The sequence below is a fragment of the Anolis carolinensis genome, chromosome 4 (assembly GCF_035594765.1).
Source record: "Anolis carolinensis isolate JA03-04 chromosome 4, rAnoCar3.1.pri, whole genome shotgun sequence".
NCBI lineage: Eukaryota > Metazoa > Chordata > Lepidosauria > Squamata > Dactyloidae > Anolis > Anolis carolinensis.
This window is the reverse complement of record NC_085844.1, coordinates 36915435-36940971: the sequence shown is the minus strand read 5'-3', so window position 1 is coordinate 36940971 and position 25537 is coordinate 36915435. Positions and strand designations below refer to the sequence as shown.

General features: G+C 38.0%; 1 protein-coding gene across 1 annotated transcript in view; it reads left to right on the top strand.

Moving 5' to 3' along the window:
* Positions 1 to 25537, top strand: part of zc2hc1a (zinc finger C2HC-type containing 1A) — a 34596-nt gene that overhangs the window by 5736 nt on the left and 3323 nt on the right. The window contains exons 2-8 of the mRNA XM_008108469.3: positions 13370 to 13446; positions 13793 to 13909; positions 14566 to 14707; positions 17676 to 17824; positions 19176 to 19248; positions 20426 to 20531; positions 24689 to 24799. Coding sequence (XP_008106676.1) covers positions 13370 to 13446; positions 13793 to 13909; positions 14566 to 14707; positions 17676 to 17824; positions 19176 to 19248; positions 20426 to 20531; positions 24689 to 24799 — 775 coding nt within the window. The remainder of the gene's footprint in view (positions 1 to 13369; positions 13447 to 13792; positions 13910 to 14565; positions 14708 to 17675; positions 17825 to 19175; positions 19249 to 20425; positions 20532 to 24688; positions 24800 to 25537) is intronic.

Genomic DNA, 25537 nt, shown 5'->3' with positions numbered 1-25537 from the left:
GATGTTCAATGAGAGGCTGAGCTTCTCGTATGCTTCTGGGAAGGTGTTTAGAGTGGCTTGTAGGTCTTCTGAGTGCGCACAGACTACGTTGTCATTGGCATATTGGAGTTCTATAACAGATGTTGTGGTGACCTTGGTTTTGGCTCTTAGTCTGCTGAGGTTAAATAGCTTGCCATCTGTCCGATACATGATTTCCACACCGGTGGGAAGCTTCCCATCAACAAGGTGAAGTATCATAGCAATGAAGATGAAAAAGAAGGTAGGGGCAATAACACATCTCTGCTTGACACCTGATTCCACCTTAAATGGGTCACTTTGGGAGCCATTGCTGTCCAAGACTGTTGCCATCATGTCATCATGGAGGAGCCACAGGATGTTCACAAATTTGTCAGGGCACCTGATTTTTTGGAGGATGGTCCAGAGCAGGGGTCCCCAAACTTTTTAAACAGGGGGCCAATTCACGATCCTTCGGACTGTTGGAGGGCCGGACTATAGTTGGCCACCAAGCAATAAATAATAATAATAACAACAACAACAACAATAAAAAAGAAGGTTGGAAGAGACCCTTTGGGCCATTGAGTCCAATCCCCTTCTGCCTTTGCGCACCAAAAGCACAAGCAAAGCACCCCTGACAGATGGCCACCCAGCCTCAGTGTTAATAATAATAGTAACAACAACAACAACAATAAAAATAAAAAAGAGGGTTGGAAGAGACCCTTTGGGCCATTTAGTCCAACCCCCTTCTGCCTCTGCGCACCAAAAGCACAAGCAAAGTATCCCTGACAGATGGCCACCCAGCCTCAATGTTAATAATAATAATAATAATAATAATAATAATAATAATAATAATAATAAAAGATCTCAGTCGGCATTTGAAAACAATAGACATTGACAAAATTACGATCTGCCAACTGCAAAAGGCCACCCTACTGGGATCTGCATGCATCATCCGAAAATACATCACACAGTCCTAGACACTTGGGAAGTGTTCGAGTTGTGGTTTTGTGATACGAAATACAGCATATCTATCTTGTTTGCTGTGTCATAATAAAATAATAATAATAATAAAGGGTTGTAAGAGAAGAAAAGACCCCTTGGGTCATTTAGCCCAACCCCCTTCTGCCCTTGTGCCATGGGGGCCGGATAAATGGCTTTGATGGGCCGCATTCGGCCCCCGGGCCTTAGTTTGGGGACCCCTGGTCCAGAGAGTGCTGCGATTCACTCTGTCGAATGCCTTTGCAAGGTCAGTGAAAGCCATGTACAGAGGTTGGTTTTGTTCCCTGCATTTTTCTTGGAGTTGTCAAGCAGTGAAGATCATGTCCACTGTTTCTCTGGAGGGACGGAAGCCATTTTGGGATTCTGGGAGGGTGTCTTCTGAGACGGGGAGAAGGCGGTTTGCAAGGATTCTTGCGAGAATTTTCCCAGCAGAGGTTAGAAGGGAGATACTGCAATAGTTCCCGCAGTCTGTTCTATCCCCTTTCTTGAAAAGGGTGATGATGGTGGCATCCTTGAAATCTGCTGGGATTTTCTCGGTCACCCACACCTTTTCAGTGAGCTGGTGGAGTTGTTGTATCAGCTCAGGTCCACCCTCTTTGAAGATTTCAGCAGGGATCCCATCAGGTCCGCTGGCTTTGTTGTTTTTTTGTTGGCTGGAAGAGAGTTTGTTAAACGGGAAGAGATGTAATTCCTCGTAGCCTGAACTAGAAAACTTGTTATTTTTCTCTCTTCAGATCTATATAATCTATTGATTTTATGCATGGGCAGATGTCTGCAACTTTAATTGATGCAATACTGCAGTGCTGTGTTTCTGTACTCAGATGTTTTGTCAGCTCATATGAGCTTAATGGGGCATGCCCCAAGCTTGATTAAAGTTTGTATGTTAATATTTCTTTAGTGGACAACCTTGAACGTTTTTACTTTCTTCATTTTAGGTCCTACTACTAATGTTTAAGCTGTCATAAAATCTGTACTAAGGCAGGAACAATGACCTCTCTACTGCTTGCTTGCAGTATACAATGCTTGAATAATTCCCCAAATTTGTGAAAAGACATAAAGGTCTCTGGTAACATCTTTTAAACTAATTGGGAAAAAGACATTTCTCACATTATTTGCTAAATGCTAGAAATCTTCTCTTAATTAGCATTTATTGTTATATCCTAACTCTCATGATTCTATTGCATTGAGCCATGGCAGCTAAAGTGGTGTTAATTCAACAGTGTGGATGCACTCCGAGTCTTTGGCTTGCAAATACAGTGCTAAAGAAAAATTACACACAGTTCTTTAAAATTCCTGCTGTAGTAATTGATTGTCTTGTTAATAAGAGAGAAGGGTGAGGAACCCTGACCCTCCAAGTATTTTAAACTTTTGACTCCTAGAAGTTGCAGGCAACATATCCATCACTAAAAGATTGTGACAGTTTAGTTACAGATATCTGGAGGGCAAAAGATTCACCATGGTTGCCACACTGAGACTAGGCTCCATGGTCAAAGCCTATGCAATAGGTTAGAGTAGTACAAACCGTTAGCTTGTCGTCTTGACATTCCTATTTTGTCTGAACACTCTTTTGCCTTCATCTTACATATTTCTTTGCCATGAGTTTTTCATTTTAAGTATACACACACACACACACACACACACACACATACATTGTTTGCCTTATTTTGTTGTTTGTAAGGGTTTCTTGTTTCTGATTTAAATAATGGATTTTAAAAGACATTGATTCATTCAGGGTAGCCATGAAACAGGCTGCTATAGCTGTACAGCTATACAGAAAGAGAACTATCAACAGTTAGGCTTCAAAGCAATAACATTTCACTATGTGAAAGAGTGAACAAAAAGTATCTCCCCTAGGTCTCCTATATCCCCCAAATATTTCTGTTTTGCATACCCAGTGCACCCCAGAATTACCAGTACTGTTTTTCAATGACACAGTAGTGGCCCCTGAACATTTGTAATAAACTTGCCAACTGTGCTATAACTGATGTGGAAAACTATTTGATGCATTCTAGTCAATTTATTCTTGTTATTTGCTATCAAAGCATCTTTGATTTATAGTGATCTTAAGAATGGGAAACCTCCAAGTATCCCCATTATCAACAGTCCTGCTCAGGCCTTGCAAAGCCAAGGTTCAATCACATGTAAATGTAATCATAATTAAGTATGAGTGGAAGTTTTTATTTGGAAGAAATTGGTGTGGAAATATTAATTAATGTCATAATATGTATGAAAGAGTAGAAATTAATTTCTACATGTGTAGTTGGTATTTTTAACTTAGAAAAAAAAAACATAAGCCAAAAAAGTCTACCCCTCAATCATGTATGCCACCTAAAAGCTCTGCTCCTTGACTTATATCCTGTAGTTTCCCTCTGCTCATGAAAGGCTCTTTGATCTTGGAGAAGATTCCATTAGCACTTCCTTCTGTTCTACCTCTCTCTCTCTCACACACACACACACATACACACTTTGTATATGTCTTTGGGGGATCTTTAGAACAGAGTGGTACAGAGCTGGGGAGGGGAAAGTGGTAGACAATGTCTCGCTTTCTACTGGATCAAAGAGCTTTCCATTAGCTGACATAAATATCCAAATTCATTTTAAGTTATTTCATTTACTAAAATACAGTTAAATCAAAAGTCCACGAAACAGTGATACTTTTATTGGACCATGCAAGCTTTCAAAACTTCACTTGCTCCTTCATCAGACAAAGATGTTAAAAATCATAAAGGAGAAGAAAGCTGTTAGAATCACAGACCTACATGTTGTGTCAGGTATTACTTCTGTTGTCAGGACAGTCTGGAGAAATATTGCAGCAAAAAGAGCATATTCCCCTTCCTGGCCAGGTGGGGACAAGGGGCTAATGGTAGTAAAACACAGGCTATAAATTTAAATTCTTTATTAGTACTAAAGTAATTTCCATTGACATACAGGTAAATTCTCTTCATTGTGAGGCTAACTTCCCCTTCCTTCTTAGGCAGAGAACATTGAATTTCTCAAAAGTCTGTACTGTTATGTTTTGGGGGGGGGGGGACTTTTAGTTTTATATGGGTTAAACCTGCCAGTTGTAATAATACTGAAAAAGTATTACCTTTGTTGGAGATAGGAACCTCAAAAAATTAAGTTGCTGTTCATGGGCTCCCTCTTGTCAAAGTTTTCCTTGTTCCAACAACATTTGGTATATTCACTGAAAACAGAATTAACATCCGAGGCAAAATGTAAGTCTGATTTAACATTGTTACATTTCTTCTCCTGTGTGATTTTTAGTGTAGAAGTTTCAAGGTTGGACTGTGGCTCTACCAAGTTTGAATCCACACCTGGCTGTGAACATTCATGGATGACTTTGAACAAGTCACACTTTCTTAGCCTCAGAAGAAGGGAAAAACAAACTCCCCTGCATTGTATATTTCATAGCAGGAACCACCTTCGTAAAAAAAAAAGTGCTATTCAAGAAAGATAAGGAAATCTGTCAATGATTTTATTGTGTCTTTGTTTAAGACAACCTTCTTAACTAATCAGAATATTTTAATAATCAAAAGTTGGCCATGTTTACATAACTTATTTTCATGAACAAGCATGTTGGTATACATTTCCCAATAACTTCTGCTTCACTTTTGTTGTCAGTGACACCAGTGTCAATATGCAGCAAGTACCAACAACAAATGTATAGATGTTTGAACACACCTCTTCGCTTGTTGCCCAGGAATCATAAGTTGATTTCAGACCTTGGCTAGTTTCGAGAGTACTAAATCAGAAACTCAGATATGGGTAACATTAAGTATTCCTTTGATAAGTTCCTAACTGTTAAGGCCATTATCACCAGGTTTGAATAACGTGACCTCCATCTGTTCCCCTGCTCTGTTACCTATGAAGCAGCTTGGAAGACAGATGTTTTATCATTTATTTGAAATTTAGAATGCAGTATGATGCTCTTATCTACATGGATACTTTTCCTGACTCTGTGGATGTGCAAAACTAGGTAATAGTGAAAGTTACTAAACTGTCTCAAGAATACCATAGAGCAGTGGTTCTCAACATGTGGGTCCCCAGATACTTTGACCTTCAACTCCCAGAAATCCTAACAGCTGGTAAACTGTCTGGTGGAGGACCTATGAAATACTTACAAAATATGTTTTGTCAGACATAGATAAATGAAATTGTGGATACCAGTCCTGCTTTACTGGGGTGGTTCAAATACAGAACTACCCCAGTAATGCAGGACTAGTATCCACAGTTTCAAATTCTGGCATCCACAATTTCAATTTCAAAATTCTGTTTTTGTCTCTTTTCATAATGAATCCCAGAGCTGAAACTTAGATTTCCCAGGAAGTCTATACAAACATTTATCATAGCTATACCTTACCTTCAGAATGATGACTGTGTTATGTGAACTCTACAGTCATTGTTGATCAATGTGCTGTGTAATATAGTAAATTGCATTGTCACACCAGTGTGCCTATGGCATTCCTCAGCTGTGTTGTTGTAAGCAACTTTAAACTTTTTTCTTTGATGAAGTATTTAATTAAAACTTGTGATTTCAAAACATGTCCCTGGACTGGGTGGGGCAATGCATATAGAATCCATTTTTAATACAATTAGGAATATGCAACACAAAACCCATATAGCATCTACAAAGCATTGTGCTCCTTCATGCTCAGCTGCAAATTTCTGTAACTATTAAACACCTTACCCATGTAAAGGAAGTAGTAATATTACATGGACGCAGCATAATGCTTTAGGAAGACTCCAAATGACATTACAGTCAGGGCCATTTGGGTAGCCAAATGTCGTTTCCAAACACACTGGATGTGCCAATGCATTCAGCTGGCAGGCACAGAGATAAAAATTGTGCCTTAATCTACTCCCTGAGTAATTTCCCATTTCTTCAACAGTTGTCTCCCATTCCCTTTAAAGCAGTGGTTCTTGACCTGTGGGTCCCCAGGTGTTTTGGCCTACAACTCCCAGAAATCCCAGACAGTTTACCAGCTGCTAGGATTTCAGGGAGTTGAAGGCCAAAACATCTGGGGACCCACAGGTTGAGAACCACTGCTTCAAAGGATGTTAGCAATTGAAAATTGAGAAAACAAGGGCATTATAGAGTGTGCGGAAAAGAATAATGGGGCATCACATGACATGCAGAAATAAAGACCCAAATTCTTGTGTGGGGCTAAACACCCATCAAAAACATTAGTCATTACAAATAGGATAACTGTACATTTTACATTTTCAGATTTTGCTATAGATTCCCATTACTTCCAGACATGCCTGTGAAAGTTGTGGTTTTGAAGATGGATATGTGGTGAAATGTTTCATACAGGGAAATCGGACAGTTTGGTGAGGGCAGCCCTTAGCATTCCCTACTGTTGTCCCTCAGCAGTTGCAACTCATCTGTGGTTTAAAGAAGGAACAGAATTAACAATTATACAGGAAGTGAGTGCAGGCAACAAGAACAGTCCCTACATAATCTTTCGTCCCATAGAGATGAAATGGGACATAAAATAACCAATTTAATGGGCACTTAGCATCGATCTGTAATTGCTCATTACCACTGGGATTATTCTTGCTTTCAGGGGAAATAAACCTTGCTTGATTACACAGAAGCTGAATATGTAATCTTGTCACAAAGAGCGGTTATAAGACAACAAGAAGAAAGAGAAGATTTTATTTTGTATGTTTGCATGTTTTCAAGTTGCCTGTTGACTTATGGCAGCCCCCTGAATTTTCCATAAGGTTTTCTGAGGCAAGGAATACTCAGGTGATTTTGGCAGTTCCTTCTTCTGAAATATAGCCTATAGCAGTTAGTGTTTTCCCATCTGAGTACTAACCAATGCTTATCCTTCTTAGCACTCAAGACCAGAAGGGATTTGGTGCCTTTAGAGCAGGCTGCACAACCTGTGGCCTTCCAGGTGTTTGGGCCGCCAACTGGCAGAAGCCCTAACCAGCTTGTCCAGTTGTCATGAATTCTTGGAGCTGAAATCCAAAACACCTGGGGGCACAAATTGTGCAAGCCTGCTTTTGGGTATATGTTGTCCAGGCCTCGAGCCATGAGGAGAGGCACGTAACACATAGAATGTATTAATAATTAAGACCGTGGAGTTTTGTGACGCCTTCCCAAAGCAAGATACTAGCAAGGAGCCAAAGATTATCAGTGTGAGGAGCAAGCCAGTGTGCACTGACATGGTGGAGAGGAGTAGTTTGGGTTAAAGATTGTGTGGGAAGGCAATAAATGTATATAGGTTGAAGCATTCACACACACATCTAGATATCTTTATGCTGTAACTGTTCTAAATGTACTTGCTGTCTCCACAGGCAGGCAGACATTCATCCTGTACCCCTAGAGGTAAACTAATCCACAGAATAACAGTGAATCAGTAAGACATGGAGCATCAGAATATTTCTGGTTCTGGTGGTATCTCTCACTCCCAGTATACAGTAAAGGCTGTAATTAATACTGTTCGCCTGTCACCTAGATGTATGCATTTATGGACTATGTAGTCATTTCAAGGATGTCTACATAAATACATGAATTACCCTATATACTGATGTAAAAGTCTAGACATTTTAGTCAAGAAATCAACTTGAACAACTTTGGTTGGCTTATCCACACATCAATATGAGTACCGTACTTTAGCCCTTATTTTTTTTTTTAAAAAAAGGAATCACTCCCTTCTCTAAGTAGAATAGTGAAAGGCTAGAGTGTAGTTAATCCTGGAAGAATTTAAAAGAAGCACTGAGCCCATTTCCTCTCTTTTTGAATGCCTGGGCAGAAAAACGGCAGCTGGGGTGGCTACCCCCCTACCCCAAACATTATTAGTGCTTTTCCTTCTCTATGGAATAATCTTCAACTTATCCATTATCATATCAAAAGCCATAATTTTGGACCCAAAACCTGTTCTCGACTTCTACATTAGATCAACATATAGATGAGTATATACCAGTGGTTCTCAACCTGTGGGTATCCAGATGGTTTGGCCTACAACTCCCAGAAATCCCAGCCAATTTACCAGCTGTTAGGATTTCTGGGAGTTGAAGGCCATCTGAGGACCCACAAGTTGAGAACCACTGGTATATTACGGTATGTTACTAGTAACACAATTGCAATTCTCTGCCTTCTCTATCCTCCACATTTTTCAGCCAGTTCTTAATGAAAGAAAATGTAGATGTTTTATTTGTGTGTTATAAACTGGATCTTGTTTTTTAACCATTGAACTACAACTCTGGAACCCAGGGTTCAAATCCATGCTCAGCCTTAGAAAACCAATGGATTATTTTGGGCGGGTCATACACTGTGAAAGGGTTGCCTTTATGGGTGCTGAAATTGGAAATGCCTTGAAGATATATTACATAACACAACAAGATATACTAAAATTATATGAGAGATGCTATTCCATGTATGTTCCTTCATTGGACCGTATATTTTCATTATCTAGAACAGCGTTTCTCAGCCTAAGGGTCGGAACCCCTGAGGGGGGGTTGCGAGGGGGTTTCAGAGGGGTCGCCAAAGATCATCAGAAAACACATATTTCTGATGGTCTTAGGAACCCAGTCCCTCCTGTATTTTCTGTTAGTCATGGCAGTTCTGTATGGGAAGTTTGGCCCAATTCTATCGTTGGTTGGTTTCAAAGGGCTCTTTGATTATAGGTGAACTATAAATCCCAGAAACTGCAACTCCCAAATGTGAAGGTCTATTTTGCCCAAACTCCAGCAGTGTTCACCTTTGGGCATATTGAATATTAGTGCCAAGTTTGGTCCAGATCCATCATTGTTTGAATTCACGGTGCTTTCTGGATGAAGGTGAACTCCAACTCCAACACTCAAGGTCAATGCCCACCAAAACCTTCCAGTATTTTCTGTTGGTCATGGGGGTTCTGTGTGCCAAGTTTGGTTCAATTCCATCATTGGTAGAGTTCACAATGCTCTTTGATTGTAGGTGAACTATAAGTCCCAGCAACTACAACCCGCAAATGACACAATCAAACCCCCCCCCCCATCCCACCAGTATTGAAATTTGGATGTATCAGATATTTGTGCCAAATTTGGTCCAGTGGATGAAAATACATCCTGCATATCAGATATTTACATTGTGATTCATAACAGTAATAAAATTACAGTTATGAAGTAGCAACAAATATAATTTTATGGTTGGGGGTCACTATAACATGAGGAACTGTATTAAGGGGTTGCAGCATTAGGAAGGTTGAGAACCTCTGATCTAGAAGATTGGAAGTGGAAAGCAGTTCTAAATATGTATTTTTTTACTTCAGTCAGGACCTACATTCAATATGACTTTTCAGTTGAAATATTACTATTTTTTAAACTTTGTAAGCTAGAATGGTATTGCCAGCTTGGTAAAACTTAGCTTGCAAATGCAAGCAGATGTGCTTGTGAGTCTCATAAAATATGACAGTCTTTATTGGGTTTAAAATAACTCAAAATAGAAATAATCTTTAAAAGATGATAAAGCAACAGGAGGAATTTTAATCCTGTTGAGGAAACACAAGTAATTGGACTAGTCCTTATGGCAGAAATCCCTTAAGTAGTTTTGCCTCCATTCATTATCGTTTTAATGGATTACCTTATTTTAGTTTTCTCTTTAGATACTTTCTGCTCTGTAATGTACCGGTATTCTTTATTTTAAAAAATGTGTAAAGATTAGTTTAACATGAAATTAATTTAGCTTCTCAGTGTTGGTGCTGGAAAAATTGACAAAATGGAACTTTATTTTGATATATAATGCAACTTTTTAATATGTTTATATAGAATGAATTAATTAAAGGCATAAGAAAAATAGCATTTTCCTTGGATAATGATATCTATGTAAGCTTTTGCAGTGTTATTTATGTTCTCTCTTTAATTATATGGCAGTGAGACTCTAAGTAACAATAACATGCAGATCTGTTACACATAATATTAAGAATACTATTCGACAGTGCCTACCTTAGCTTTACATTTATCTCCTAATTAAAAAAAAGTCTGTTTCAAGTTTAGGTAAGGTAAGGTGGGTCTTTCAATTGAGAGGTTGGAAAACGATAGATACATTCATAAAATTTCTGTTCCTGGTTTAAAGATGTTATATCCTGTTTAATTGTGCAATACTTACTTTGAAGTTGGACTGCAGAAACTGTTTTTGTGGTTGCCACTAGCTATGTTGAATTGGTCTAGACTCGAGATATTCATTGAAAAATATAGCAAAATGTGTTGCAGGATATCCCGCAAAAACAAAGTTTTTGCAGATTAATACATTTTCAATGTTTTTATGATAGACTCAATTAGAAAATAACATTTATAACACAGGAACAAAATTGTGTTACATAGTGTAATTTGGTTGTGTTTGGTTAACATAAATTACTTTCTGGTGTTTCAATAACATAGGGATATATAAACAAAGACTAAATTGAAATTACCAGGTAAATACTTTTTTAACAGTGTACTTCTGTATAGTTTCTGTTCTGAGATAAGGATACAGGATTTTCTTAGAAAGTATGGTAAACTGTTGTGGAATTAATATTGAAAGAAATGAGAGTAAGTAGTGGTTGTTGTTTGAACATTTCCACACACTTTCCTTTAGATTTTTTTCTTATTTAATTTGTTCAAAATAAAAGGGACACAATCCATCTCATAGTTCATGTGGATTAAGGAATGCTAGAGGTGATTCGACTTGGCTATACACACTGCAGCATCCCGAGGATTGCTTGCAGTAGGAGAGTACTATATGCATCTAGAAAGTATACATTGTTCTGGTCATTCTGTAATGACCGTGTACGGTGTTCCTTTGTTTTAGTCTACTTTTCCTATTCTTTCTTCCTCCTACCCCATAGAACGAAAGTCTTGTAGGGCAGCAGTCTATCTTCTTGTATTATATAAACAAACTGCCATGCATACTCATCACACTATAAAAACAATACCTGATGCTGGTTCTCTTTAAAGAGATGAGTTGTCAACTGTGCTGTGGCTTCAAGTGTTGACCTCGATTTAAAACTATTTGTCATGTATTCATACTCTGTTTGACAGCAAAAACCCATGTAAGTTCCCGATTTGATTGGATTAAAGTAGACCTAAGACCAAATTTTCTCATTCAGATTTTAAATAAGGGTTTCTGTTGTGGTAGGCAAGCTGAAGCCTTCCAGTTTTGTAGGAACATGCATTAACCCTACCCAACAGTGGTGAGATTTGATGGGAACTGCAGTCCAGCAATTTAGGAGAGATCACAAGTTGCCTACTTGTTTTATAGGATGCTGCAACTGAGTAAGTCTGACTTACAGTGAATCTAAAATAAACGTATCACAGGATTTTCTTGTGGATTAAGATTTTTCCAGAGGGAATTTGCCTTTGCCTTCCTCAGAGGCTTAGCCTGTTGACCTGCCCAAAATGATCCAGTGGATATCAATGGCTAAGTGGGGATTCAAATTTGTTTTCTGGAATCATAGTCCAATATCCAAACTATTACACCATGATAGCTCTTAACAGATTGCTAGGTCTTGGCAATTACCTGCAAATAGTTGACAAACAATAGTTGAGAGACAGAAAGACAAATTGTTGTTGCAACTATAGAACATTAATTATTGGATGTTCTGTAGAGCAGTGGTTTTCAACCTGTGGGTCCCCAGGTGTTTTGGCCTACAACTCCCAGAAATCCCAGCCAGTTTACCAGCTGTTAAGATTTCTGGGAGTTGAAGCCCAAAACATCTGGGGACCCAAAGATTGAGAAACACAGCTGTAAAGTATTCTATTATCAAGTTGCCATGAACCCATAACAAATGTGACAAGAATGAGAGCCATTAGTGACTGTTTAGGTTAGTGAAAAGATTAAGTTTATTTGCAGTATTACTAGATCATGAGTGATTAATTTGTAACCAACTGTTTAATGTGGGGGAGGAGCACCTTCCATTAATAATGTAATTAGGTAGGCAAAATTAAGCAGTAGCATTGATTTCAGAATACAGGATCATTGAGAACATTGATTTCGGTTAAAACTTCTTTCCTCCCTTGCATGAAGGATAGACTGATTTGAGTTTTGCATGGTTTATCATTTTTGCACTACAGATCTGTCTTTACTTTGAAAATGTTGAATAGGAGCACATGCTCACAACCTTTGAATAATTAAGACATAATTATCTTGTTAAGTAATCTAAATTAAGAACAGTATTGCAGATCTGATTGGCATCCACACAATTTAGCATTTCTTCCAGGAATCCAAACATGTTTTAGGTGTTTCACTGGAAATTAGCCAGTGGCCTGCTGCTGCCTTCTGTGATATTGCCTGCAGGTCTTCCACACAAGGGTTGGTATGGCACTTTGTTTAAACCTTTTGTCAATTAGCAAAAAAGCCCTTCTCTTATCCTTTTATATGCTAGAACTACTACTTCAGTCTCCTGTTTTTAAAGTTTTATAGTATAGTTGGCCTTCCCTATTGGTGGTTTTGCTCTTTGTGGATTTGTTTATTCACAGATTTGACTAAAGTGTTTTCTCTCAGAATCCTCCAAAGTGACGCTATAGTCAGTTTCTGCCAGCGCTGAATAGAATCTTGGAGGATCTAGAAATACCTTAAAAAGTTGTTCTCTTAAGGGGGAAAAATGGCTGTTTTTAATTTACAGCTTTTCACTTTCACAAGGATTCTGTGCCCTTAACCCCTGCAAATATGGAGGGCTGACTATATGTGGTTCTGATGACACAATGTAATATTAGTATGTTAGTCCTAATCACTGATTTTTAATCAGGTTCCTCTGTCATGCATGAATGACTTCAGGGTTTGGAGTGTGGGGTATAAGGAAGAGAAATTGAGTTACTTTCCCCCCAAAAGGACAGTGCTATTATTTTGAGACCTCCTTGATGAAATCTATCAGTCTCTAGAGAGTTTGACCTTTTTTTCTGACTGCCTTCTACTTTTCCTTTTTGTTGTTGTTGTCAATGCAGAAAAATAGAGATAGGGAGAATTGAGCTTCTTCATCTTTTGCTTCCAATTATGAAGTCTTACTTTATTTCTGCATTGGCCAGTAGGCGATGGCTATGTATACAATCATCTCTTTGGTTGCTTGAATAATGTGTTTGCTGTGAACAAACTGTGGCAGTTATTCTGCTGCCACGGTTTGGGCAGTTATTCTGCTCCATTTCTTGGTCCTAGCCCAAAGTTTCCTACAATTTTAGATACTGCAGTATTCCCTCCTTTTTAATTCTAACTACCTATGATTAACAACAAGTATTAATCTGACGTCGTTACAAATAAAATTTATGAGACTGCATGAGTGATTATTAGAATTTTTATTCCATTATCCAATTTTTCGATATGCTGAAAATGAACACATAACTGTCATGTGGACTAGGAAATGATAAATAAAAACTGTATTAGCATAACCTATATGTGTGTGTTTCTTTTAAGATTATGAAAGTGTGGAACGGAGTGAAGATTTATTGCCATGCAAAATTTGTGGAAGGACATTTTTTTCGAATGCATTAGTAAGTACAAAATCAAATGACTTAAAAATAAGACTGAGATACAATTATGCTTTTAAAAGTGAAGCTTTCTATACTACTGTGACTAAATCATCAAATTTTCCAATGTCAGCTATTCCATCATGTATGCTCTTGTTCAGAATTGTATTTAGATGGGATTGTATGCTAGAACAAAAATTCTTATTTTTGTTTTCAGAACAGCAACCTTTCCTTTAGTCTTATTTTTGTATGACATTCTTAGGACTTCCTTCTTCTTTTCCATGTTAGGGATAGAAAATAAATAATATTGCCAAAAAGAGAAGTTAACCTTTCTCCATCCTTCCCTCCCTCCATCCCTCTTTTTTCCCAGAGGAAACATCTTCCCATTTGCCAAAAAACAGCTACTAGAAAAAGAAAAGCTTTTGACTCTAGCAGGCAGAGAGCTGAGGGAACTGATATTTCTGTAGTAAAACCTCTGAAGCCACGGGTACGTACATGAATGTTATCACAATTTTTGACAGCTGTCTGTCAGAGTGTATGTAACTTAATTACTGGTTGCAAGTATGCTATGACTTCAGGAATTTGTTCGTAGCACTCATGGATGATAGTAACCCAACAGGAGTAATTGTTTTAAAGAACATGTCTTGCCAATTTTTTTTTATTTGCCTGGAAATTAAATCATCATTTTCAGGAAGATTCTTGTCCCCCACCATGCACACTTGGAGGGGGAGGAGGAAGAAAGCATGGAACCCCTCAGTATGCTTCCTGGAGCCCACTTTAAGAACCGCTGGTCTAAAGCAATGATAGCTAGCTATGAACTATGAATAAAAGCAAGATATGCTGTTGATTCTCAGTATATTGCCCACTTCTTTAGAATGAAATGCATGTTTCATGAATGTCTTATAAAATATTGAATGTATTTCTTCTGTATTTATTTGATAACTACTCACAAATTTCTTAACAATGAGTTAAATATTCTATAGCATTCCTGCTACTTTCAAGAAGCAATATGATTTCATGAAAGAGGAGTGAATTGTACTTAATGGTTGTATCGTTAATATTGCATGCAGAACTGAAGCAGTTATGTATAATTCATTTTATAAAATTGCAAAGAGATGTGTGCTGTTTCTATTGACTTTTTAGCCAGATCCCCCAAAGAAGCCATCCAACTGGAGAAGAAAACATGAAGAACTCATAGCAGCTATACGATCAGCCAAAGGAGTTGATCGGGTTCTTAAAGAAGGTGGAAAACTTCCACCGCCACCACCACCATCATATGATCCTGGTACGCAATGTTTGAAAGTCTGAAGATATCTTTGAATTGCAACATCTGCTTCTGAATATTTCATCTGCGTCAAAAGCTCAGATGTTTGGTCTTATTATGAAAAGACTAACAAGTTGATCCAAGTTATATGAATAGGCATGTGCAATCATGTGTGCTTAGGGAGCATGTCTCTAGACACCCCTGAAAGCTATTTCTGCATTTGTTAGGGAAAAATGAGGAATGATGAATGCTTTAAATATTTTAGACAGTGCTAGCTAAACCACTTCACTCCAGGTATTTTGTTTGTGTCCTGAATTTTGATGCCTTTCAAACAGGGTCTTCACAGAGTTTTATGATGATAATATGAAGATTATGATGATAATAATCTTTTTAAGCAACCCTCTTTCCCCAAAGAGACTCAGTTATTTTGTTATTTCTCCTCTCAGACCTTTGAGTATTTACTGTTTCCAAAACAGTAACACTGCAACCATCCCCAGTCCCGTGGTACACAATACTTTGACTAAGACACCCTATGGATCCTGTAAGACTAGATATTGTAGAAACATGTTCATACCATGTAAATAAAATATAGAAAGAAGCCTCCAGTTCAACAAAATCTGGATCTACTTATTTTATATTTTGTTATGCAGGGCCAGGAACATTTGGCCCACCAGATGTTGTTACGCTGAAATTTCCATCAGCCTTAACTAGAATAGAGAGTGATATCACTCAGTAATGTTCCTCATCACTGAGTGATTTCTTCCTTTAACATTAGCACTGAGACAATGGACATAAAGACGTTGGAAGAAGACTGGCAGTAACACTAAAAAAACCCAGTTCCTGAACTCATTTCTTGCAGTCACACTCCTCCCATATATGCAAACATGTGTTTTTCACATTACCATTGCATTTTGACAGTGTTGTCTAACAGAAATTTTCTAGGTACAGTAGAGTTCCGGTTATCCGAGATAAACGGGCGGGCCGAATGTCAGATAACTGGAACTGTTGGATAATAGGGAGGCCCTATTATCCCTCCCGGCAAGCCAGGCGCTTGCGAAAGGGAAGAGCCTCCTCCCTTCTGCAAGTGCCCGGTTTAGAGAAGCCCAGGCCGCACTGCTGCCTAGCAACACGGCCCGGACTTCTTCAAAGTGCCGGGCACTTACAGAAGGGAAGAGTCTCGTCCCTCCGCCAAGCACGTCGGATAATACGGTAGGTCGGATAACCAGAAGTCATTTAGCCGGAACTCTATTCTACTTTTCTCTTCTAGTTGTTACCTTAGTATGAACAGGACTAATCCTTGACAGTTTCCCTTTGATTTAGTTACTTCAAACTTTTCAAATGAAGTCATTCGGTTTCACATTGACTGCTGGAGGTATCCCATGCCTACACTGCTTGTGTTTGTTTCAATGAGCTGCAGCTTTGTAACCTGTAGTTCTGGATCATGAACTTAGAAAAAGCTAGCTTATGACCATACTCCATTCACCTTTGATCAAGTTGGAGTTTTAGAGTTCTCAGTGGGCTTGCTTAAATGTAAGCTCACTCCAAACAAAATAGAGGGGTGATTGGCAATAGACAGATACTCTGTCCTGGGGCCACATCACAGCCTTTGAAAGAGTAGATTCACAATGGGGAGAAGGGGTTCCTTCATCTAACGTGATATCTGGCTGGCCAAGCACCATCTGTGAAAACTGCTGCATTTTCCAGTTTTCTAAAGCTTGCTAGGAAAGCCTATCCAGTGAGAGTGCTGTTTTATCTACTCATTCAGCATTATTGTATTTATATCTCTTCAAATAAGTACTCTCCTAAAAAAGGTTCACATAAGTAAAACAGAGGTTTATGCGCTGATACATGTATGTCATGACTGGACTACAATTGGAGCTGCTTCTGAGGATTGATCTTAGAATTGATATGGAGAAAAGTTTTTATGCAGTGGAGCTGTTTTGTTTTGTCTTTTCAATTAATTGCATTTTAACTTTTAAAACTTTTATCATCTGGTTTGCAGTTTTAAATGGTTTTATGTGGTTATGAGCTGCTTTGGCCCTATAGTGTGGCAAAGGCAGGATATTAAATAAATACAGAAATATTTATTGCTATTTGAAAGCTGCTCCTGGTTTTTAATAAAATGACATCCAGATTTTGATAGAACTGCTCACTATAATTGTTGCCCTAGTTGCAAATATAGTATGACCCTTGTATTGGTAGTACTTTTGCGCCCAGTTTTATTTATCCATGTCTGACAAAATGTTTTTTCTATGTTCTCTAGCTCAACTCTATGATAGTCTTGTGCCAGAATGCCAGAATTTCAGTAGTGTTCACTATTATTTGTGGTTCACGTGACATCTGGAAAGGTATCCCCAGTGGATACAGGAGTCGTACTGTAATTGATATGGCTTGGAGAAATTTAAGGTCCTATTTCTTACTTTTAAGACCCTGAAAGATCTGTGACTAAGATGTTTTAAAAGAGCATAATCTCAGACAGCTATTTTCTGTGCTTCTATCGCCTTCTGAATCATTTCCTTTACTGCTCTGGAATTGTTGAGCAGGATTTTTCCATGGAGACTGCTCTTATTTACAAGGTTTCCACGTTTCCATTCACTGCTGACATTTAAGTGCACGATGAAGAAACAGTCATAGAATCATCGAGTTGGAAGAGACCTAATGGGCCATCCAGTCCAACCCCCTGCCAAGAAGCAGGAAAATGACAGTCAAAGCACCCTTGACAGCCGGTCATCCAGCCTCTGCTTAATTTGGAAAGATGTTGGGAAGTGCCAGTATTGCTGGTTCTTAATTGATTATACTATTATAGTACTGACTTCAAACATATGAGTACATTATGCTGCTGTTTTATTAATGTATAGTTAGCTGTAGTGGGTAATAATGTGTTTATTTTGCTGCCAGATCTATGAATAAGATGAGTAAAAATGGTTGAGTAGATTGATCAATAAACCTGAATTTATTATTCTTGTCTTATGGACACTGCTGAATACAGATTACATCCAGTGTCCATACTGCCAGAGAAGATTTAATGAAAGTGCAGCTGATCGACACATCAATTTTTGTAAAGAGCAGGCGGCTCGTATTACTAATAAAGGAAAACCAATTACTGAAGTTAAAGGGAAGCTTCCTACTCGAACACAGGTAAATGGGTTGTTATGTATTGTATCCTTTATTAAAATCGTTCCTAAAATTAAACAAGCTTTACAGCTGTAGAATTTTATTCTTTTAGGCATTTAAGAATTTTAAAAAATTAACCAAATCTGTAAGGGACCAGATTGGCACCAATATGCAGACTGCATGCAAATTACTGTTTAAATGCTTTCGGAGCACTTGAGGGACTGGAAATTTTGAGCAAGTGTTGTTTTCATTCCAGCTTTGAAAATAATAACCCCAATAAGTCTACGATTGATAATACTCATTTCATTGATTTGAAATATTTTCCCTGAAGGGCCTTTTATGTGGGAAGAATTGGGTGAAAATGGCTTTTTGCTCCAAAGTTTTGGTTTTTATTTTTTAATCCCTTTTAATGTGCAAAATACTTCAAAATCTACAATTTTAACAAAATTCAGACCACAAGGGTATTAAACAGTTGGAGAACATAAGAACAGCCCCATTACATCAGGGCAAAACTTCCCATTTTTTGAAAGGGCCAACATGATGTCTATGGAAAGTTCATAAGCAAAAGCTGCAGGCAATAGATTTGTCCTTCTCTCACATTTTTCAGCCAATGGTATTGCAAGATTTGCTGTTTTTTTTGTTCCCTGGTGATCACTGATAATTGTTTTCATTTATATTTCTGATATCCTTTCATAGCCTTTTAAAGTTAGTGGTTATTCGGTGATTCAGTAGTTTCATATGACTAGATTTGTAGATTTTATACTCTTGTTTTACCTATGGACACCTAATAAAGCGTGTCCATGTCTTTTCAATTCTGTGGGAAACTGATGCTTAGAGAATGATATCAGGATATTTCTGACTAAACAAGTCTATTACTCCAGGTCTTTCAGATTCACATCCAATGCAGATTGTAGTTAATTGGGGATGATGTGTATCTCCACAATAGAGTATATGTTCTGACTGAGAAAGACACTTGTGAAATCCAAATGAGTCACAGTCATGCTATAGACAGCAGTGAACTACAAGTGCATGGACATATGATCTGCTCAGTTTTCTATCCAATTTCTATTTAAAATGCTGGTAACATATATTATGTAAAGTGGAATGCAATTCTTTAGCTGTGGAAACCAGTATATATAATTTCATTGGTGAAGATACAGTAAATGTATTATAAATAAACACATAGCAAGTATGCTGTCAGAAGTATCCATATCTATTTTTTTTAAAAGGCAGAAGCAGGATGATGTGCTTTCATATTTTTAAAGGTATATTCTATGAGAAAAAGGCAGTGGAATATTTCAAGAGAAACAGTTGAAAGAGCAAAACACTGTAATATCATTGACTAAACTATTAAATTCTTTCATGTCTGTTTCAGATCAAGCCACCTGTAAAGAAAATGCCTTCGACAGGATCAATACCACCAGCTTCTTCACGTTTACCACAGCCAAGTAATGGTTTTTATAATGTTACAAATTTGGGGAATGGGGATGCCTGAATTAATATTGCATTTGGTAACAGGACATTCTACTCAAAAATGCTTGTAACTTGCAGATCTTCAGTAAAACAAATGTGTTACACCCAGGCAGTCCCAAGTTCGAATAGAAGTTGAAGATCTTTGTCTCAGAAATTCAGAATAGCTGTTTGATTGTAAACATAAACAGCACTGTTCTAAGTAGACCAGTGGCTCAGGTTTGAATACACAGAAAATGAATGGGTCCTTGGCTATCAATTTCTTCAGGTTGCAAAGTACAATAAATCTCCTGGTTCCCTTTCCATCATTAATCTTATCAAGAGCTGTACATTTGCATGGACCTGTTCTGTTTTCTAAGACAAGTATCCATTGACCCTGGATCAGGAACAGAATTCGAGAATATTATCACAACAAAAATAGTGTTAACATTTTCTAAATAATGAGTTTGTTGGTACTATGTCCTCCAAAATGACTTTGTCCAATGCTCTGAAGTAACAAGCAAATTATACTTCCAAGGACCCCCTCTCTAAGCAGTCATTCTGTTATTTGCTAAAGTGGGGCATTGCTATCTTCTTCTTTCTAAGCTATTTTCCCAATGAAGGGGTTAGCATTGTGACTGTTGTTTCCACAGGGCATTGCTACCCGTAGTGCATTAATTCCAAGCTCTGATCAGGAATGGGAAATGAGTGTCCCTCAAAACATTGAACTGTAGTTCCCATCATCCCTCAACACTGGGTGTACTGTTGAAGGCTGATAAGAGTCTACCAACATGTGGTTTTCATTGATGGTCTCCCATCCATGTAGTTATCAGGACCAACCCTTCTAAGTTTCCAAGATCAGACAGGATCTGGTGCTTTTAGTTTATGGAGGAAGCCAGTGCATTTGCTTTACTTTATTTGAGACAATTGGGAAGGGAAGACAGATAAGCAAAATGCCTACTTTGTTTTTTTCATTAGCTTATAGCAACTTTGCACATTGCAAATTTAATCTGGAAAATATAAGGAGGATAGACTGTTAAAGCCCCCTCCCCTTGCACTCCTACTTCATTCTGTTTGTTCTCTGTGTTTGCATTTGTTTATTCCTAGAAGAATGGAGTTTTTTCTAAAAAGACAAAGCTACAAAATCTAGAAATTATGTTATGTTTATTTCAAAAGGCTCACCTGCAAATAAAATTATGCCACAAAGTGGACCTATGGGAACCAAAATCCAGAGTTCCTCTCCAGCTCATAAAGGTCTGGCAAGGACAAGCCCACAAACAGGGTGAGTATGCTAAGTTAAGATTTCTCAAGATGACTTCAGCCTCATGTTGCTAGAAACTAGCTTTCTCGGCTCCTTTCCCCAAGAATGCCCATATCTCTTAAACATTGCATGCAACTGTTTCCAAACTGTGTGCCGCACAGTGCGTAGGTGTGTTGTACGAATGCAGTGAAAAATGGCAAAGATCATTTTCTTAGAAATCATATTTTTAAAATATGAATGAAAAGTTTTCATGAGATAAGTTGTGTCCCCATACACTGTTATTAGAATTTATGTACAGTATATGTCTGTATTTCATAAGTTTGCTAGTAGAACTTAATTATTGTGAAATGATGCATGTCTAAAAAGTATGTCACCAACATGAAATGTTTTAAAAGCTGTGACAGAAGTTGGATCACCCTCCTGAAAGGGGTTGACTGTGTTGTGGGACGGTGAGGGGTAAGAAGACATCCCAGGGCTCAATAAAGGCAGCATCTACAAATGGAAGCGCAACCTCCAGAAAATACCCCCATCTAGTTTTGCAAGACACAACACATCTCTGTCAACTATATAACATGGGATGGGGAGAGATGGAGGTGAAAGAGGAGGGAATTTGCTTCAAGGAATTCCTTTTCCAAGGATTGGGAAATTGTCACATCAGAGTGGATGAAAAGCTGAGAGAGTCATAGGGATAGATTTTTTAAGATTATCAGTAGGGCTTCCAATTTGATTGCTGTGAAAAGTTAACCAAAACACACAATAAATGAATGAATAAATCTGCATATTGGCTAAGTTATAGGCATGGTGCTGCTTTTTTATTATTTTGCATGCTTGCTGCTGCTTGCTTCTGCTCATTCCTGTGTAAAAAGTTGCTTTCATTCAGCTGGTGGCATCCATTCCATTGGGGCAGTGCCTTGGATAACTCCTTGAAATTTAGGGCTAAAACCTGGAGCACCTTATTGACATGAACGCTGCCAGCCGCTGTCTAATTCCCACTCCATTGGATGCCATCCAAACTAAGTAATATGTTTCCCTTTAATTTATCAAAAATGCCTAGAATGTCTTTGCTTCTCAACTCTGAGAACCAATCTGTTTTTGTTTCTCAGATTCCCTATTAGAAAAGGGTAGTTTTTACATCTTCTAAATGAATACAGCTATAAAGATGTCATCCAGCTTCTCTGTGTCTCCTTAGCACAAGTCACTTGCTGTTTCATCCCTTCCTACTGTTACTGTCTTCTGGAATCTTTTAAGATTTTCTTTATTATGATTATTAGTGATCTTGCTATTTTCACCAATATGCTTCCCCTTTTTTTCTTATTTTCTGTTGCTTCCCATTTCGAAAAGGCCTGCTTTTTTCTGAAAAAAAAACCCTTAAGTGTTGGTTAATCATAGTGTTATTCTCTTGGTCTTAGTGGTACATTTACTGGTCTGCATTAGCTTCTCTTCTTGTAGCTCCCAGTCTTCAAAAGAGTTTTCAGCCTTTTGCCTTTTTCTCAACCTCCTTTTACAAATGCCTCATGTCTGAGAATTCCTCTTTTGAAGTCAGATTAACTGTTCTGAACCACTAAATGACATGGAATATACTGCAAAATTCATAATCTACAAAACAGTGATACCGTTATTGGGCCAACTGAAATACACAAAATATAAAATACTTGGCCCAGTGAGGTATCTGTTTTATGGATTTTGAATTTTCTTTTACTTTGTTGCATGGTCAATATGGCTACTCTTGGAATCTACCAATGTACTAAAATTTCATACTTTGTTCTCATCCTCTAGATGGCAATATGTGACCATAGCATATGTAGTTTAGTCTGTTCAGGAATACACAGCTAAAGCATTTATAAGAGATGACCATCCAACCTCCATTTAAGACTTCCAAAAAAGACAAATTGAACAGCTACATAAACATACACACACCAGACCCCTTTTATGGAAGAACAACACTGTTTGCATCTGTGAAAGAGATGCTGTGATCTGAAAGTGTCAATGAATGCATAGAGCTGCCATCTTTGATGCAGAGCTGTGCCAAGCTTGGCAGCTCAGGTGCAAATCCAGCGTTTCAGAAAGAATCAACATCTTTATTTTTGTGCGGATTTGTTCACAATAGTGATAGAAATCTTCATGTGTAAAACTAACAGCAAATTCAAGCCACCAAATGATTAAGAAAGACTATGGATGAACAATTTGAAAATATGTTATAACAATTATATGTAATGGATGAAACTAGAATTAGTAGCAGCATAGAACTGTATTGTATATAACACTATAGGGATGATGCAGTAGAGGTGGGGGAGTATAGATTTGGGAACAGATGGTGTAATAAGAGAATGTATTGTGTGAAATGTTTTGAAATTAGTAAACAAAAGTTTAATAAATAAAAATAAAAGGAAAAGGAAACAAAAAATAGTGATAGAAACAATATCTCAGAGGGAGGGAATGCAAGAGACTTCTAGTGAAAGTGATGGTATGTCATACCAAGCAGGCAGTACCAGACTACTACATTGTGCTATATGATAAGTAGTTGAAAAATTTGTATACATGCCAGAGTTGGACTCACTAACACAAGTACCAAGCAGCGAGAGAACAATAAATATCAAGTAAACAATTAAGGGGAACAATAATATCAAGTAAACAATTAAGGTGAATGTCCCATAGGCTTAGATGCCTTTACACTGATGCCCAGAGCATGGGAATTAAACAAGATGAACTTTTAGCACAAGACAGTTATGATGTAATAGGTGTAACTGAAACCTGAATACTCCACTTAGGCAGAAAAAACGAAATGCAAAGATACAAAATGGGGGACACCTGGCTTGACAGCAGTACTTGTGAAAAAGATCTTGGAGTCCTCGTGGACAACAAGTTAAACATGAGCCTACAATGTGATGCAGCGATGAAAAAAGCCAATGGGATTTTGGCATGCATCAATAGGAGTCTAGTGTCTAGATCCAGGGAAGTCATGCTACTCCTCTATTCTGCCTTGGTCAGGCCACACCTGGAATACTGTTTCCAATTCTGGGCACCACAATTTAAGGGAGATGTTGACAAGCTGGAAAGTGTCCAGAGGAGGACGACTAAAATGATTAAGGGTCTGGAGAACAAGCCCTATGAGGAGCGGCTTAAAGAGCTGGGCATGTTTAGCCTGCAGAAGAGAAGGCTGAGAGGAGACACGATATCCATGTTTATGTAAGGGGACGTCATAGGGAGGAGGGAGCAAGCTTGTTTTCTGCTGCCCTATAGACTAAGATGCAGAACAATGGCTTCAAACTACATGAAAGTAGATTCCACTTGAACAATAGGAAGAACTTCCTCACTGTGAGAGCTGTTCGGCAGTGGAACTCTCTGCTCCGGAGTGTGGTGGAGGCTCCTTCTTTGGAGGCTTTTAAGCAAAGGCTGGATGGCCATCTGTCAGGGTTGCTTGAATGTGATTTTCCTGCTTCTTAGCAGGGGGTTGGGCTGGATGGCCCATGAGATCTCTTCCAATTCTATGATTCTATGGTGGGATGACTGTTGCAATTGGAATGTAGCAATGGAGGGGTATAACTCATTTCAGAGAAATAGACCTAACAGGAGATGGGGTGGAATAGCATTATATGTCAAAAATATTTACACCTGTGAAAAGATGCAAGACTTCATTTCTGGAAACCAGGTATATTACAGACATGGAAGAAAAGATAACTGCTTAGTGATGCTAGTCAAAGAATAATATCATTCTGGGATTCACAGTAATGCCAGCCTGATTTGATAAGGAACTGAAGTGAGGAAGGAGAGACCGAAGCTCTCTTTAGACTTGTCCTGAATAGTTGCTGCTTGATATTCTCAGATCATGTCTTAAAGGATAATAGTAGCAGATAAACAACTTTATTCTGATGTTCTAGAAAGGATGTCTATTCAGCACTGCCTTAAAAGTCATTATGTTGTCAACAATTTCTTTGCCCATTTGACTAGTGTAACATGTAGACATGATTTGCTGTCTTGAAAAAAGCTGAGAACAATTTATTACAGAGTAACACAAAATGACAATCCACTCTAATACCCCATCTAATTCTATTATCTGCTTGATCTTAGTTACTAGCTCTCTAATCCCTTGGAAACCCTCCTCTGTATAGAGAGAGTCATGATAAATGGCATGTTATTTAAGATTTTGTTTGATTCCTTGAATTCATATTACCTTGCAGGGGATCCTTGAAATCAAAAACTGTAGCACCTACTAATATGACCAGAAATGCTGGCATGAGCATGATGGCAAACAAAAGAAAATCATACAGCTCTGAGAGCTACTTAAACAGGTAATTTTCACAGTCTTGTAAAGGTAAATAGCTGTTTTAGGAGGCAGGAATAAGATGGCTCATAAATTCTGAATTCTAAAATGCTGGAGGGATCGCCTGGAAATAATGTAGGAAAAAGGGTATCATTTAGCATAGTGGCTTTGTGTGGGAGGACGAACCAATAAAAAACGAGTCATGGATGTGAAAAGCTGGCCTTGGTGTGGGAGTCTAAAAGGAGTGAATAATAGTTGTTTTGACTATTCATAGTCTTCTTTAAGGACATATGCTCCTTAAAATTGAAAAAAAAAGAACAATAATATTATAAAACTGCCTTCATTTTAGTAATCATTGTGATTGTTTTGCATATTGTTTTTAAACTTTTCTTTTTCTGCTATCTGGAAAGAAGCAGATCTGAACTTGATCCATTCCTTTCTGTCTCTGCCATCATCAAAAAATAATACCAGTTTAGGCCAAGAGATGCATATCAAGGAAAAGTGCACAGGAAAAAAGAGTTTAAATATAGTCTGTCAATAATGCTTCATTCATCTCCAGAGCAGCCTGCTGTGGCTGAAAATTAGCATTTTTTATGTCTCCTTTCATTTAATCTAACTTGAGGGTGGTGCCTACTAATTTGACTTCACCCTTGTTGGGCAAACAGATGAAAATTTATAAGGCTGTGGTCCAGCTTATTCTACCAGACTGAAGTTTTACAATGCACTAATTCTTTAATCAATCAATTGCCATTAGGATTGTGAAGCA